Here is a 13,938-nt window from a genome sequence, read left to right as displayed (position 1 = left end):
CTAGACATCATTCACCCCAGGAGAATATTAGCAGGACGCTTACAGAAAGCACGTTCAATGATGCTGGCCATCATTCACCTCAGGAGAACATTACAGAAAGTGGGTTCAATGACGCTGGACATCATTCACCCTAGAAGAACATTACAGAAAGTGGGTTCAATGACACTGGCCATCATTCACTCCAGGAGAACATTACAGAAAGTGGGTTCAATGACGCTAGACATCATTCACCCCAGGAAACATCAGCAGGACGATCAAAGAAAGTGGGTTCAATGACGCTGGACATCATTCACCCCAGAAGAACATTAGCAGGACGATCACAGAAAGTGGGTTTAATGACGCTGGACATCATTCACCCCAGGAAACATCAGCAGGACGATCACAGAAAGTGGGTTCAATGACGCTGTACGTCGTTCACCCTAGAAATGAATCAGAGGAAGAATCACTGAAAGTGACGATCACAGAAACCCAAACCTCAGTGCTGGGGCACGAACCGGTGTTCTATCAGATTTTCCTGGGGTAGAGTTTTCTGACAGAACACCTGCAGAGAAGAATCCCCTTCCCAGAAGGTGGTCTCCAATAACTGCCTATGCATTTCTCTCAGTACAGGTTCCCTTTAAATCCTCAGCCATGAAACATGGGGGGAGTGCAGTCTTCCTGTAAAATGCTTCCCGTGTTAGGCAATGTCACGCAGACCTCCCGCTCAGCACGCCGCTCTGGTCAGCTCCTGCACGGTGGAACGCAGCAATGAAACGCACTAACAGCTGTCCGGAAGAGGCGGGGCTTGTCCCCGCTGTGTATAGACGTTAAACCAATAAGAAAAGCGATCGGCATAGACGCCCACCTTGGAGACCTTGTGCTGACAGTTGCCGCTTCCGCCCAGTTTAGTAATTGTATCCATTGCCCTCCAAGTCTCCGCACTTATCACCGAGCAAGCAGCAGAGATGGCGGCGGCGGTCGGGCTGAGGGCGTCTTATCACCGGGCTCTGGGTAAAATCGAGCTCATACTGCCTCCCAAGCTGAGACCTTTCTACAACCACCCGGCAGGTGAGATGCATTTCACAAGGACATGACTGTCCTGCATGCCTTACTGATCACGTCAATCAGTAATACCAAGCAAAAAGATTTTCTGTCTTTTTACATGAAGGGTACACTAAAGGTCACCTTTATGATGCCCATACATGTAATCATCTGATCCAACCATTCTTCGGAGAATTGGATAATATGACTAGATCCGTGAAATATCAAGAGGGCGCGTAGCTTTGTTATTTATCGATTCAAACAAAACTGATTTCAACAACATTTTTCAGATCAGCTTGAACAGAAATCCATGGGATAGTAGGCAGGAATTTTTTAATAAAAGTACATGAGGAAGGCAGCGCATGAACCACGCCGGGATGCAATGAATAAGGAAGTCAGGTGAACATCCAGTATAGAAAGGGCTAACAGTTTATTGGTATTGATAACCGAAAAACAAAGTACATAAAATGCTTACATCCCCCTGGGCTGGAGTGGACAAGGGCACCTGGCAGCAAGCAACACGAGTGCGAGGAGGTCAGTCTCCCAGGACTGCTGAGCAGTGTGTGCACTAAGCCGGAAACCAGCCGACGCGAGGATGAAAGGACTCCGCTGTAGTTCTGTAGCGGTAGTTATGGATGACTTGATAAAGCGCATAGCGCAAAACATGTAGTCATGGCAACCATATAGCTTGTGGTCCACCCTGGTTCCTGGTACTTCCCCGCTAATGTGGCGCCTGTCCGGCTGATGTCACCGCTACGGAACTACAGCGGAGTCCTTTCATCCTCGCGCCGGCTGGTTTCCGGCCAGACACTGCTCAGCAGTCCTGGGAGACTGACCTCCTCGCACTCGTGTTGCTTGCTGCCAGGTGCCCTTGTCCACTCCAGCCCAGGGGCATGTAAGCATTTTATGTACTTTGTTTTTCGGTTATCAATACCAATAAACTGTTAACCCTTTCTATACTGGATGTTCACCTGACTTCCTTATCCATTGCATTCCGGTGTGGTTCATGCGCTGCCTTCCTCATATACTTTTATCCATATCAGCACCCTTCCTATGCTCATTGGCTAGCAGCAGTAAAAAACGCTGGGGAGCCTCACAGGCTTATTTCTATCCCTCCACCCTAAAGGCACCCTAGGAGCACCAGATTTGTGATTATTGCTTTGACTTCTGGACTGGATTTTTTCCTATGGCTGCCCTGGGTGCGAATCTCTTTACTGAGCCATTAGTTGGCTAACAGCAGAACAACCGCTGGGGAGCCTCACAGGCTTACTTCTATCCCTCCACCCTACAAGCATCCCAGGAGCGCCTGGTTTGTAAATATTGCTTTGACTTCAGGAATTTTTTCATTAATTTTTAACCTCCTTAGCGGTATTCCCGAGTGTGGCTCGGGGTTAATTTTCAGTACCAAAAGCGGTAACCCCGAGCCACACTCGGTATTTACCCCAGAATCCTACTCCCCTTCCTTGCGCTCCCCCGCCATCCTCCCACTGTCCCCCGCTGTGTGCTCGGCAGATGCCGGCACCTGTCTTCCGGTTCCCTTCCCTGCATGCGTTGCGACGTAGGGGGGTGGAACCTGCGGCAAATCAAAAACGTAAATACACCAAATGACACGATACAAAGTTGTGATTCTAATGGATTACCCTTTATCATGCCATTTCACCACAGGATTGCACCTGGTGACTTTTCCAGTGCCCTGCCTGTGCTTTTCCAGTTCTTTGTGCCTGGAAAATAGAGAATGACCATGGCGTCCAAAAAGCCCTTTTTTGCGCAAAAAACGCTTTTAGACGAACTAAAAAACAGCAACAGTGAAACGAAGTTACTTGAAGAACTTAGCGATAGCGATTAGTGGGAAAATTCGTCATCGGGTACGGAACGTGACGACAGCGACGAGTCTGATGTCTTTCTGACTTAAATAAATAAAGCAGACACACATTTGTTTTGGAAATAAATTGGCCGCGGCGGTTTATTATTGGTTTAAATGTTTTATCAATAAAACATCAACATCAAAACACTTTGACAACCTAGCCACTACGGCTCAGGCTGTATCAGTAAATAAATTAGCGGAATTTCATAACTCCCAACTTTTAGAAAAACCATACATAGCAAAAATACTTTATAAATTAATAGGAAACCGTCCCCCTTTGTACAACAACAAAGGTGACACCCCACATAACAGCCGTGACCTGTAGGGAGGGATGGGGAACACCACAGCTGTGCCTTCTGAGGCGAATGAGCCCAGCTGTAATGGAACCCTCCTTATATCGGGCCCCCCCAGGCTGTTCTAGAATCTTCTCCTAAGGTCACGTGTCCCTGCAGGTGAGCTCAGTCACCTGGCAATCCAAGTGACCCCTTTCCCTACACTTGACTGCCTCAGAGGGGGAATTGACACTCCCTCTTCCCGCCCTTTTCCCTGAGGAAAAAGAAGGGATAGAGAATGTTCCCGCCTCACTGCTCCAGGGGAACTTGAAACCTCTTTTCCCGCCACTTCTCCCATGAGGAAAAGGGGGCATAGAAACTGCCTTCCCCTTTTCCTATCATTCCAATGAAATTAAAATTAAGTGAGATTGAACATTCTTTTTCATCATATGCCCGATCAGACAAAAAAAAAACCTATAATCAGTAAAATGATTGTATTAAAAAATTGTTCTGTATATGGCCACCATTACAGTGTAAACATTCATTGCGTTGATAGGTGCTTTTAGATGTATTAAAGTGGTTGTAAACCCTTCCATATATCCAGTGAAATTAGTGGCCTCAGGTGATACAGAGATGAAACCAATCCTCGTACATAAGTTGTACCTGTTTATCTACAGTCTTCTCTTCTCTACATTTATACAAAGTGCTGATTTCTCTTTCGTTCATGGAGGACACAGCTCCCGATCTTCTTAACCATTGGGTTATACTGCCCCCTACAGGAGTAGGACACAATAAGCAGAAAAAAGTTGCCTATGGGCAGTCCCAGGGGGTATACTCTCTCTCTCTGCTATAGGTACTCAGTTTTTTTTCTGCCTAGTCAAGACTAAGGACCTAGTTCCTTGCTGGGATCTCTGGTCCTGGCAATTGTTTCTTTTTAGATAGATTATTCAATTTTTTTTTTTTTTTCTCCTGGGTTTTTTTCCTGTAAGATCTACCATCAACTGCCGGACTGGGTGATGGGCTGGATAATCCAGATCCATTGGTCACCCCAGTCTGGCCAGCGAGCGCACACAGACCTCAGGTCCACGCTAGGTCACCGGACGAGGGCTGGCCTGCAAGTTAAATGCCTTGCGAGGTTGCATATGATAGGGGTCTCGGCCCGAGTCGCAGCGTTCTTCCTGGCCGACAGCCCCCCATTTCAATGGAGAGGAGGTTCTGTCTGGAGCGGAGCCTGCCTGGTATGGTAACTGTCCCCCCTCACCCCCTGGAGGGTTTTGGGGTGGACGTGGGACCCTCCATGGGACGGTCGGACCCCTGGGTTCCCCTCCTTCCCGTTAGGCACCCCCCTCATCGGTCTGGTGGTCCCTGTGGGCCATATCGCCCCCCCATCTGCCCCCCCTTCACTGGGGCTGTGGGGTGACCAGGTCCACTGCCTGGGGTGGGGACAGGGTGCTGTGCTGGCGATGGGGGTGCTCCGCTGGCGATCGGCTGTAGGGGGGGCTGTACCTGGTTGGGGGGCTCCTGCCAGGGGCCCCCCTTCCTGCCTGTCCCCTTTTCTGAGGCCTAGGGATCCCTCCTGGGTCCTTGGGAGCCTTGTGGGGCCGCTGCTTTGCTGTACCCTGTGTGCTCAATGCATGGTGGCCATGTTTGTGTAATCCGGTGGCCATTTTGCAGTGGTTTGCAATTGAAAATAGCGGCGACCATGACAGTGGAGCCCTGTGGGAGCCCCTCCTCATCCCCTGGTGCTAACTTCTGGATCTTTTCACTTCCTGATCGCCGCATGTAAATTGCAGATTATCCTGGTGGTTGCAGATGCCTGTGTCTGGTGGGGTCCTCTTCCTCTCTGCTGAGGATTGATAATGTGCTTTGTTACTGGCTACCGAGTGGTGCTGCTGGAGCGGTGGGGGTGTCCCTTAGCAGTGTTTTATAAACCCTTTATTTTTGTGGGGTCCTTCATGGAGTCTTTGGAGCACGTTTCCCCACCTGATCCACTCTGAGGCTGCAGGGCCATCCGGGTCCCAACCATCCATCGATGCCCTAACAGTGGTCCTGTCCCGGGTGGAGGTGTTTTTTTTTTTTTTTGGGTGACCGGCTAGCAAAAAACACCCCTGCTTTCCCCTGCCACATCTTTCTACTCGGATCCTGAATCTGATTCGGCCGCTGTGGATGTGGGTCACTCTGCTGGGTCTGCGACCACGCGCCCTGAGTTCTCAGACAGCGAGGATGATTCCTCCACTTCTGCAACTGCACATAAAAAGGCACTTGTGGATGCACTGATTGTAGCTGTGCGTGATACCTTTTAAAAATGGAGGACGCAGCTGAAGCTGCGACAGAGGCGTTGGTTCCCCTTGGCACTCCCAAACCATCCAGAGTGGCAAAGGTGTTTACTTTCCCCGCCTATTTTGACAGAATTATTGCTAAAGAGTCGGAACGGCCAAATGTCCCCTTGTGGTCCCTAAGCGATTTGCTATGCGGTACCCCTATAAGGAGTCCTTTCTTAAAAAGTGCACCCTCCGGGCTCCAGATTGAACAAAACAACCATAATTCCGGTTGAAGAGTCCCTGGCCTTTAAGGACTCGGCTGACAGGAAGCCGGAGGCTGTGGCCCGCAATATGTACACCCTGGCTGGTTTGCCAGTGATACTGGTATTTTGCCATTGCCCTGGTGTCGCAAACTCTGACCGAGTGGGCTAAGCTTTTCTACGTGACCTGGAGGGAGAACAGCTGCTTGCCCCCTGCCTTTGCTGAGCTGGCAGACCAGTTGGTCCAGGGGCTGCAGTTTATCTGTGATGCCTCTTTGGATGCGGCTCGGCTCTCTGTTTCAGCAGTGGCCCTTCAGCGTATTTTTTGCTGGTCTGCGGACCAGACTTCTAAAAAGGCCTTGACTGATCCTCCTCTTCTCCTTTTAAAAAAAAAAAAAAAAAAGGATCACCTGTTTGGAGCTACCCTGGATGACATCATTAAAGGTCTCACAGGGGGGAAGAGTACCTTTTCTTCCACAGGCTAGTAATGGCAAGAACCCTTGTCGTAGATGTGGGCCATCCTCCTCGGCTCATAATTTTTTTTAGTTCCTCAGGGGCGAATGACAAGGGATCAAAGTTGTTCAGGGCCTCCTCTGGTGGATCCAAGCGAACTTGGTCTGGCAAGCCGAGAGTGGGCTCATCCACTCATCCAGACCTGCAGACAAGGCTTCTTCAACATGAAGGTGCGCCCTTATCCGTATCGGGGGTGGGGGGGTGTCTTTGCTGTTTCCAGGCCCGTGGACCTCCCTGGTATAAGACAGGTGGATCCACGAAGTCATACCATCCGGCTACAAGATCGAGTTTCGTTCCTACCCCCCCCCCCCCAAGCAAGGTTCTTTCCTTCCAACTTGTGCCTGTCCTCAGACCGCTTACAGGGTATGTTTGGGGGGGGGGGGGGGGACAAGACTTGTTACTTCAAGGGGTGATTGTCCCGGTTCCGACAACTGAACATTTTCAGGGTTTTTACTCAAACCTGTTTACAGTTCCCAGTAATGAACACAAGGTGCATCCAATCCTGGACCTCAAGGCACTGAACTGCTTTGTGCGGGTGCAGAAGTTCAGAATGGAGTCCAGTTGAGTGCAGAAGCAACTATAACCTCCTATTGTTTAGGGCAGGGGTCTCCAAAATGTGGTCAGGGGGCCAGATGCGGCCCTTTGCTTGCCTTTATCCGGCCCTTGGGGCACTATTTAACCCACTGATATGGGGCACTATTCTGCCCTCTAACACTAAAACTGGGGCATAATTCCTGCCACTGGCACCAACAATGGGGCACTATTCTCCCCCCCCCCCCTTATACCAAAGATCAGGCACTGTTTACTTCCACTGATGACTACAAAATGTTTTATTCCCGCTGGCCACAATCCGCCCACCCTAAAGTCTGAAGGAGAGTAAACTGGCCCTTTGTTTAAAAAGTTTAGATACCCCTGGTTTAGGGCATGCCTCTAGAGGCTCATGCACACTGCAGTTCAAAAAAAAAAAAAAAAAGCTGCTTTTAGGCCTCTTGCACACTGCAGCTCAGTACAGCCCTTTTTTTTTTTTTTTTTTTTTTACGGAGCCAAAATACAGCCTATTAATTGTAAGGTGCCTGTACACACACAGGAGCATACACAAGTGCAGTGCATTCTTCAGTAAAAAAAAAAAAAAAAAAAATATATATATATATATAATTAGAAAAATCTGCTTTTTAGGTCAGTAGTTTACGCCTCATGTATGCAAATGTGCACAAATGCCTATTTACATATTGTGCAGAACAAAAACGCAAGAATACGTTTACATGAATGCACAAATTGCGAAAATGCGTGTAACTATGCACAAGTACATACAAAAAAAGTCTGAAAAAGTAGATGCTCAAACAGTGTGCAAGAGTATTGTGTGCAAGAGACCTTGCAGGCATTTGAGCTTTTATTTCGGCTTGAAGAAGCTTGTACTTTTTTGGGCTCTCTTGCACATTTTCATTGAGCTTCTTTGAGCTTTTTTTAAACATAAGCGTGTTTTTTTTTTTGTTTTTTTTTCCCCCACAACAGCTTTTTTTTTTTTTTTTTTTCTGCCTGTAAACTCCTGAAAAAGCCATAGTGTGCATTGACACATTGGCTTACACGGAGGGGATTTTTCAGGCAGAAAAATTAAGAGCTCAATAGCCTGTAGGAACGGCTTCTTTGAGCTGCAGTGTGCATGAGCCCTTATGTAACCATCTTGGGAAATGGTTAATCGATGGGTTTAGTTCTTCTCTGTTGCATAGTCTTCTGAGGCCAACCCTTCTCTGAGATATGACCGTACTTGTCTCCTACGCACTGGTAATAAAATGTTTGGAAATGTATTCTGCGCTCCCTACAGCAGCCATTCAGTCCTCTTGGAGTGTTGATCATACACATATACATATTAGAGCACTTCTTTGTTTTGCCCTTTATATTAGGTGCCTTCTAGATGGTGTGACTTTCATTTGCTTGTTTTTCCTTTTAACGATTGTTCCCTTAGGTCCTTAAAGTGGATATGTCGGCTTCTGGAATGAGACTAACATGTAGCTCCTGTCTGTCTACATTTTTCACAGTTGTTTTTCATTCAATTAACTTTCAAATCTCGCCATTTAGCTGGGAGCAAGATAAACCCAGACCACCCTACAGTGCGACATAGCATTTCCTATACCTACACTGCATTGGAACTGCATTGGAATGCAGGCTGGGCTGGGCTGGGCTATGGTGAACCTGTTCTTTGTCCATGAAGGGCGCAGGAAAAGGTTCACATAACTGTCACTTCTTCGGCTTCTTATACTTTCCTACCTTTCGCTTCCCTGCTGGTTAGTTTGTATATTAACCACCTCCTTCCAAAGCCTATTCTGACACTTTGCTTGTATAAATCTACTTTTTTTTTTTGCTAGACAATTAATTACTTAGAACCCCCACACTATATATATATATATATATATATATATATATATATATATATATATATATATAAATTTTTTTTTTTATTATTTTTTTAAGCAGATACCCTTTAGAATAAAATGGTGTGTGTTGCAATTTTTTTTGTCACACAATATTTGCGCAGCGGTTTTTCAAACGTAATTTTTTTGGGGGAAAAAACTATTTTAGAAATGAAAAACAAACCCAAAAAAACCCCAGTAAAGTTGGCTCAATTTTTTTGTATAATGTGAAAGATGTTATGTTGAGTAAATAGATACCTAACATGTCATGATTTAAAATTGCGTCTGCCCGTGGAAAAGCGGCAAACTACGGTACTTAAAATTCTCCACAGGTGACACTTTAAGCACCTTTCCAGGTTACCAGTTTAGAGTGGCACAGGAGGTCTGGTGCTAGAATTATTGCTCTCATTCTGACGTTCGCAACAATACCTCACTTGTGTGGTATGACCACTGTTTACATATGCGTGCGAGAATAACGTATGCATTCGCATAAGCATGGTGGGACGGGGGCGCTTACATTTTTATTTTTTTTTTATTTTATACTAAATTTTTATTTTTTTTGTTCAAACTTTGCTATCACAAGGGATGAACAACATCCCTTGTGATAGCATGGGCCGTGACAGGTTCTCTTTATGGAGAAATTTTGGGTCTATTAGTCCAAGCAGCTGATTGGACCGAGATTAGTCCTGTCGGCTGCTTCTCTGACCGTTGGTGGCCAGGTAAACAAAGGGGTAGAACTGGAAGTGAAGAATACTCGTTGCTTCCAGTTTCCAGGGTTACAGAGAGGGGACTGACGTCCCTTCCTCTCTCTGTCCCAGGCAGCCATCGCCGCCAGCGGCATCACTCCTGGCCTCCGCGATGGGACTGGAGAGGAGGCGGCGGGAGAGGGATGGGACCCCCTTCCGCCTCCCACAAAAGAGATCGAGTGGCTATTTTGCCACTCGGATCACTTCTGCTTTGTAGGGAATCGCTGGCTGAAACTAATGGTACCAGGATGATGCCTGAAGGTTCAGGCATCATCCCGGTATAACCAATGAAACCCAAGGATGTACAGGCACATTCTTGGGTGGGAAGTGTTTAAAACAAAGAAAAGACGCTCTATGTAAAGGTGGCCATGCACTAATTAATGAAATCATTCAGTCGATTATTCAATGCAACAAAATTGACTGAGCTGACTAAAATTACCTACACATTATACAATTGTCTTGTTCAATTTCCTTTATATTTTGCCGATGTAGAACGAAGGCCTGCCTGCCTGCCTGATTGCATACAAATGGAAAGTGTTTAGGTTTGACCACCTCATATATTATATGGTTTTGGTCTAAAGCCTGAAGATCTGTAGGTGTCAGACAGCTGATCCTAATACAGATTGGTTTAAGGGTACATTCGCACTGAATTCAGATTTGAAATCGTGCGAGTTAAGCTGAATTTCAAACCCGCATTTCAGTGCGAGTTCGGGGGCGATTTAAATATCTGTGCGGGTTCATACACAATGTCTTATGAAATTGCCCACAAAGTTGCCAAAAGTAGTGCAGGAACTACTTTTGGAAATCGGTGCGGCGCCGCACCCATTGGGACAGTGCTGCTGCCGGCAATAGGCTGCGATTTGGAATGCGATTTGACATGTCAAATCGCGCTGATGTGAATGGGAGCTTAATGTTAGTTTTTCTGTAGATCGTTCCTGATTCATAGTATTTCAGGCTATATGTGTTGCCTTGTTCGATGTTTTAATTGATGAAGAATCTGTTGTTTGCCTTGTGTATGGCCACCTTTCAGCAGCATTAAACCAAAAGCAAAGCTTTATTATATTACCACTTACCAATCCTTAAATGTCAGTTCTTGTTCACACGTGTTGATTATAAAGAATGAAACAATGCTCATTAAGTGCCGGTTCACACTATTGTGGTGACAGACATTGCATGTAATTCGGAGCGCACTGCTCCTAAAATCACATGTGATGTCTGTGTGGTGTGAATTCAGCCATTCAGTTTGTATGGCTGAATTCGCACCGCAATCGCAGTGAATTCGCACAGGGCCTTTTTTGGTCCGCAGCAAAATCGGATCGCATGGTGGTTCACACCAGTGCGATCTTGATTCATGTGCGAACTGTCAGATTGCACTGCGATATGTGATCTGGGGGTGTCATTAACTTTGAACTGACACCCCCAGCGATTCGCATATGGCAGTGTGAACTGCCTGTGCTGCGAATGCGATGCGTGTTCCCACATCGCAATAGTGGGAACCGGAACTAATGTATGTTTTTGTTGTGCTTTCAAAGTATCAAAAATGCTTGATAAATGCCCATGAACCTTTTTCTACTGGGAAGTGCTTAAAGAGCGAGTGATGTAGAGGCAATGTTCTGCTTTGAGACTTTGTTGTGGTGCGATAGCGGTATTTTTGTGATGAAGATAGATTCCTATACCTTGATCTCTGACACTTGGCTTGGTCCACTCCAACTTTGCTGACTACAAAGGTACAGGTGCACCAAATGGAAATTTTTGAGTACCGAAGCTGAAAATTTCAGGATGCACTTGGCTGAAACTTAAAACAACAGTTAGAAAAAATAAAAATACATTTTTATTTTATGGTGTGAAAAACAACATAAGCACAGTAAAATCGTGGCAAAATCACGTTTGTTATCCGAGCCATTAGAGGAACCCTTTTCTCTCCCAGTAAAATGACGAAAACACCATTTGTATATCCCAGGCTTTGTATGCAATAATAGAATACACAGCTTGCCGTGATTGGCTCAGTGCGGTACATGGAGTATTACAGCACAGGGACGTTCTGTAAGTAGCCAAAGCCTACTGTACACACATCCAGCGGGTTAAACAGGAGTGGAACACGAACCTTTCGGGTGCGAGCGGGAGTGGAACACGAACCTTTCGGGTGCGAGCGGGAGTGGAACACGAACCTTTCGGGTGCGGGTTTAATAAAACAGTCCCGCGCAGGGCTCTACTCTGTTCCTGCCTTGCACTGTCATTATTGCTGGCTGGTTTGATGACTTTGCCTTCATGCAGAATAATTGTGTTAACTAAAGCTGCTGTGTCCTAGTCAGGGCTTGACAAATTTGCCTGAAATCTAGGAGCCAGCTAAAAAAGTTAGGAGCCAGTTTTTATTTATTTATTTTTTTTTAAACTACCAAGCTTTATTTAATAAAACGGATACTAAATTTACACATAAATACGACTAGAACCCCACTCTCCTCTATAGCGCAATTGGATGGAAACAGACTGTCTGTCTCTTTCCATCCGATGCCATCTGATCCGATCCACGGGATGGATAGAAAATAGAACCACCATCCGTCTGTTTTTGCGGACAGGATCAGATGGCAGCAGATTACTGCTCCATAGAGGAGAATGAAGGGTCCGATCAGGTCTGCCTGAAAAACTGACAGGCAGACCTGATCAGACAGCCCGTGTGAAAGGGGCCTTAGGCTGTGGCATGGCGATGAGGAGAAAAAAAAAGATATATATATATATATATATAATCTATATCTATCACTGTATATTTTTTTTTTTTTTTTTTTTAATTTAAAAAAATAAATTAATAGCCACACTCCCTGTCCACTTACCTTTTAAGCAAGGGAGATGAAGCCTGCAAAAACTTCCCTCTCATCTCCTCTTTAAAAGGAGATGGGAAGGCATGGAGAACAGGCAGTGGAAACAGTCATTACTCCCGGCCCCCACAAGAGGGTGCCAGTTCCCCATTGGAAGCCTCTCATCTCACAGAAGAAGGCCGAAAAGCCGGAGCCTCAATTTTTGGACGGCACGGAAGTCCGTGCACTCGGGGAGGAGGTGGGGGCGCAAAAGTAACAGGACACCTCCTGCAGGGCACCCCAGGCGCCAGGTCATTAATTCTAGTCGCAAATGCGACCTGGCGCCCGGGGTTTATCGAGCCCTGGTCCTTGTTCTCTATTTCCCAATGCATTCTGGGATACAGGAACCTCCACTGTCTCTCCCCCAGAACTAAGCTAACCCTTTATAAATGCTTCACTAACAATGCCATAAATGCTCTAGGTGTTGTTAAGGTACAGTTATAGAGTTTTTAAACCAATGGAGGCGGCTGACAAGTGTTTATACCTCAGGAAAGCAACATGTTGAGGATGTTGCTAAGAAGCCCAGCTGTTACTGTTCACCTTCCCCATCACAGGAGGGAGCTCTCAATTGCTGAGTTAAGAGCTACTGCATCAGATGAGAGAGCGCATGTGAGGGGGTTTAAACAAGAGAAAGAGCTCACTTCTGTGATGGTGGAGGTGAGCAGTAACAGCTGGGCATGTCTTAGTGATATCCAAGCAACAAGGCAGGACAGGATAATGCCATCTCTGGAAGTTTTTCAGTCAGGCTTTATAAGGTACGGAAATAGCCTACACCTATAGCAGGGGGCATTATTCAGCTTTGGACAAGGCTGCAGTTTTTCTATCCATAGACACCCCTTACCTGCATAGGCAGTTTTTCGGTAAAGGAAAAACTATGCCTTTAAGGTTTTGTTTTTTTTTTTTTGTTTTTTTTTTTTTTTTTTAAATCCCCAGTCTCAGCTAGTGGTTTATGAGCCATTTATGGCTCTCAGCCAGCACTGGAAAAATTCATGTGACTCAAAGTATAGAGGTCACATTTTTACAATGGCAGTCAAGCATCCAGAATTTTCTAAAGGATATTGGCAATGTCAACCTATTTATTCTTTTTTTGAGTTAGATAACTTCTAGATGCTATTGGTTTCTGAACTGGGTTGGTGGACTGGGTGGCTGAATAGCCTGTCTTCTGTTGAGGGTTTGCATTGTAAATAAGGCTTCATTCACATGGGCACTGTGGCCCAGCAGCTGCATGTAGGTGGCCTACCTAGGTCTATGGCGTCAGAGGTTGTATAAACTCAGCCGCTTGTCCATATTTGACAGGTGTGTGCTGTCTGCGCTTACCTGTCTCTACACACCTGTTAAATTAAGAAGAGTAGCTGTGTCTTTACAGTGGATACATCCCCACAGAGTTATAGACTGCCCGCACACAGCTGCCTAAGGGCTCTTTCACACGGGCGATCAGTTTTTATGGCTCCGCTCCGGTCCTTTTTTTTTTTTTTTTTCACGGAGCGGATGACACTTATGTCATCCGCTCCGTATGTCCGCATATCATCCCATCCCTTTGCGGATGATATACGGATATAATGTAAGTCTATGGGCATTGCGGATGTCAGCGGATGACACCGCTGACATCCGATTTTGCTTCCTTTCCGTTTTTTGAAGGGAGGAAAAATAGGGTTCTGTTCCATTCCAAAAAACGGAACAGAACTGAAAGGAAGAAAATCGGATGTCAGCGGATGGTCATCCGTTGACATGCGCAATGCCAT

The 13,938-nt window shown here is 46.1% G+C and overlaps 1 protein-coding gene across 1 annotated transcript in view; it reads left to right on the top strand.

The window, feature by feature from the left end:
• Nucleotides 1–851: 851 nt before the first annotated feature.
• MPC2 (mitochondrial pyruvate carrier 2) overlaps nt 852–13,938 on the top strand; it is a 48,950-nt gene continuing 35,863 nt past the window's right edge. Inside the window, exon 1 of the mRNA XM_082247153.1 lies at nt 852–1,047. Coding sequence (XP_082103279.1) covers nt 945–1,047 — 103 coding nt within the window. The 5' untranslated portion in view covers nt 852–944. The remainder of the gene's footprint in view (nt 1,048–13,938) is intronic.

Source organism: Pelophylax lessonae (genome assembly GCF_965119305.1).
Source record: "Pelophylax lessonae genome assembly, chromosome: 2".
Lineage (NCBI taxonomy): Eukaryota > Metazoa > Chordata > Amphibia > Anura > Ranidae > Pelophylax > Pelophylax lessonae.
Note: the sequence above shows the minus strand (reverse complement) of the source record. Positions and strands in the feature narration are given on the sequence as shown.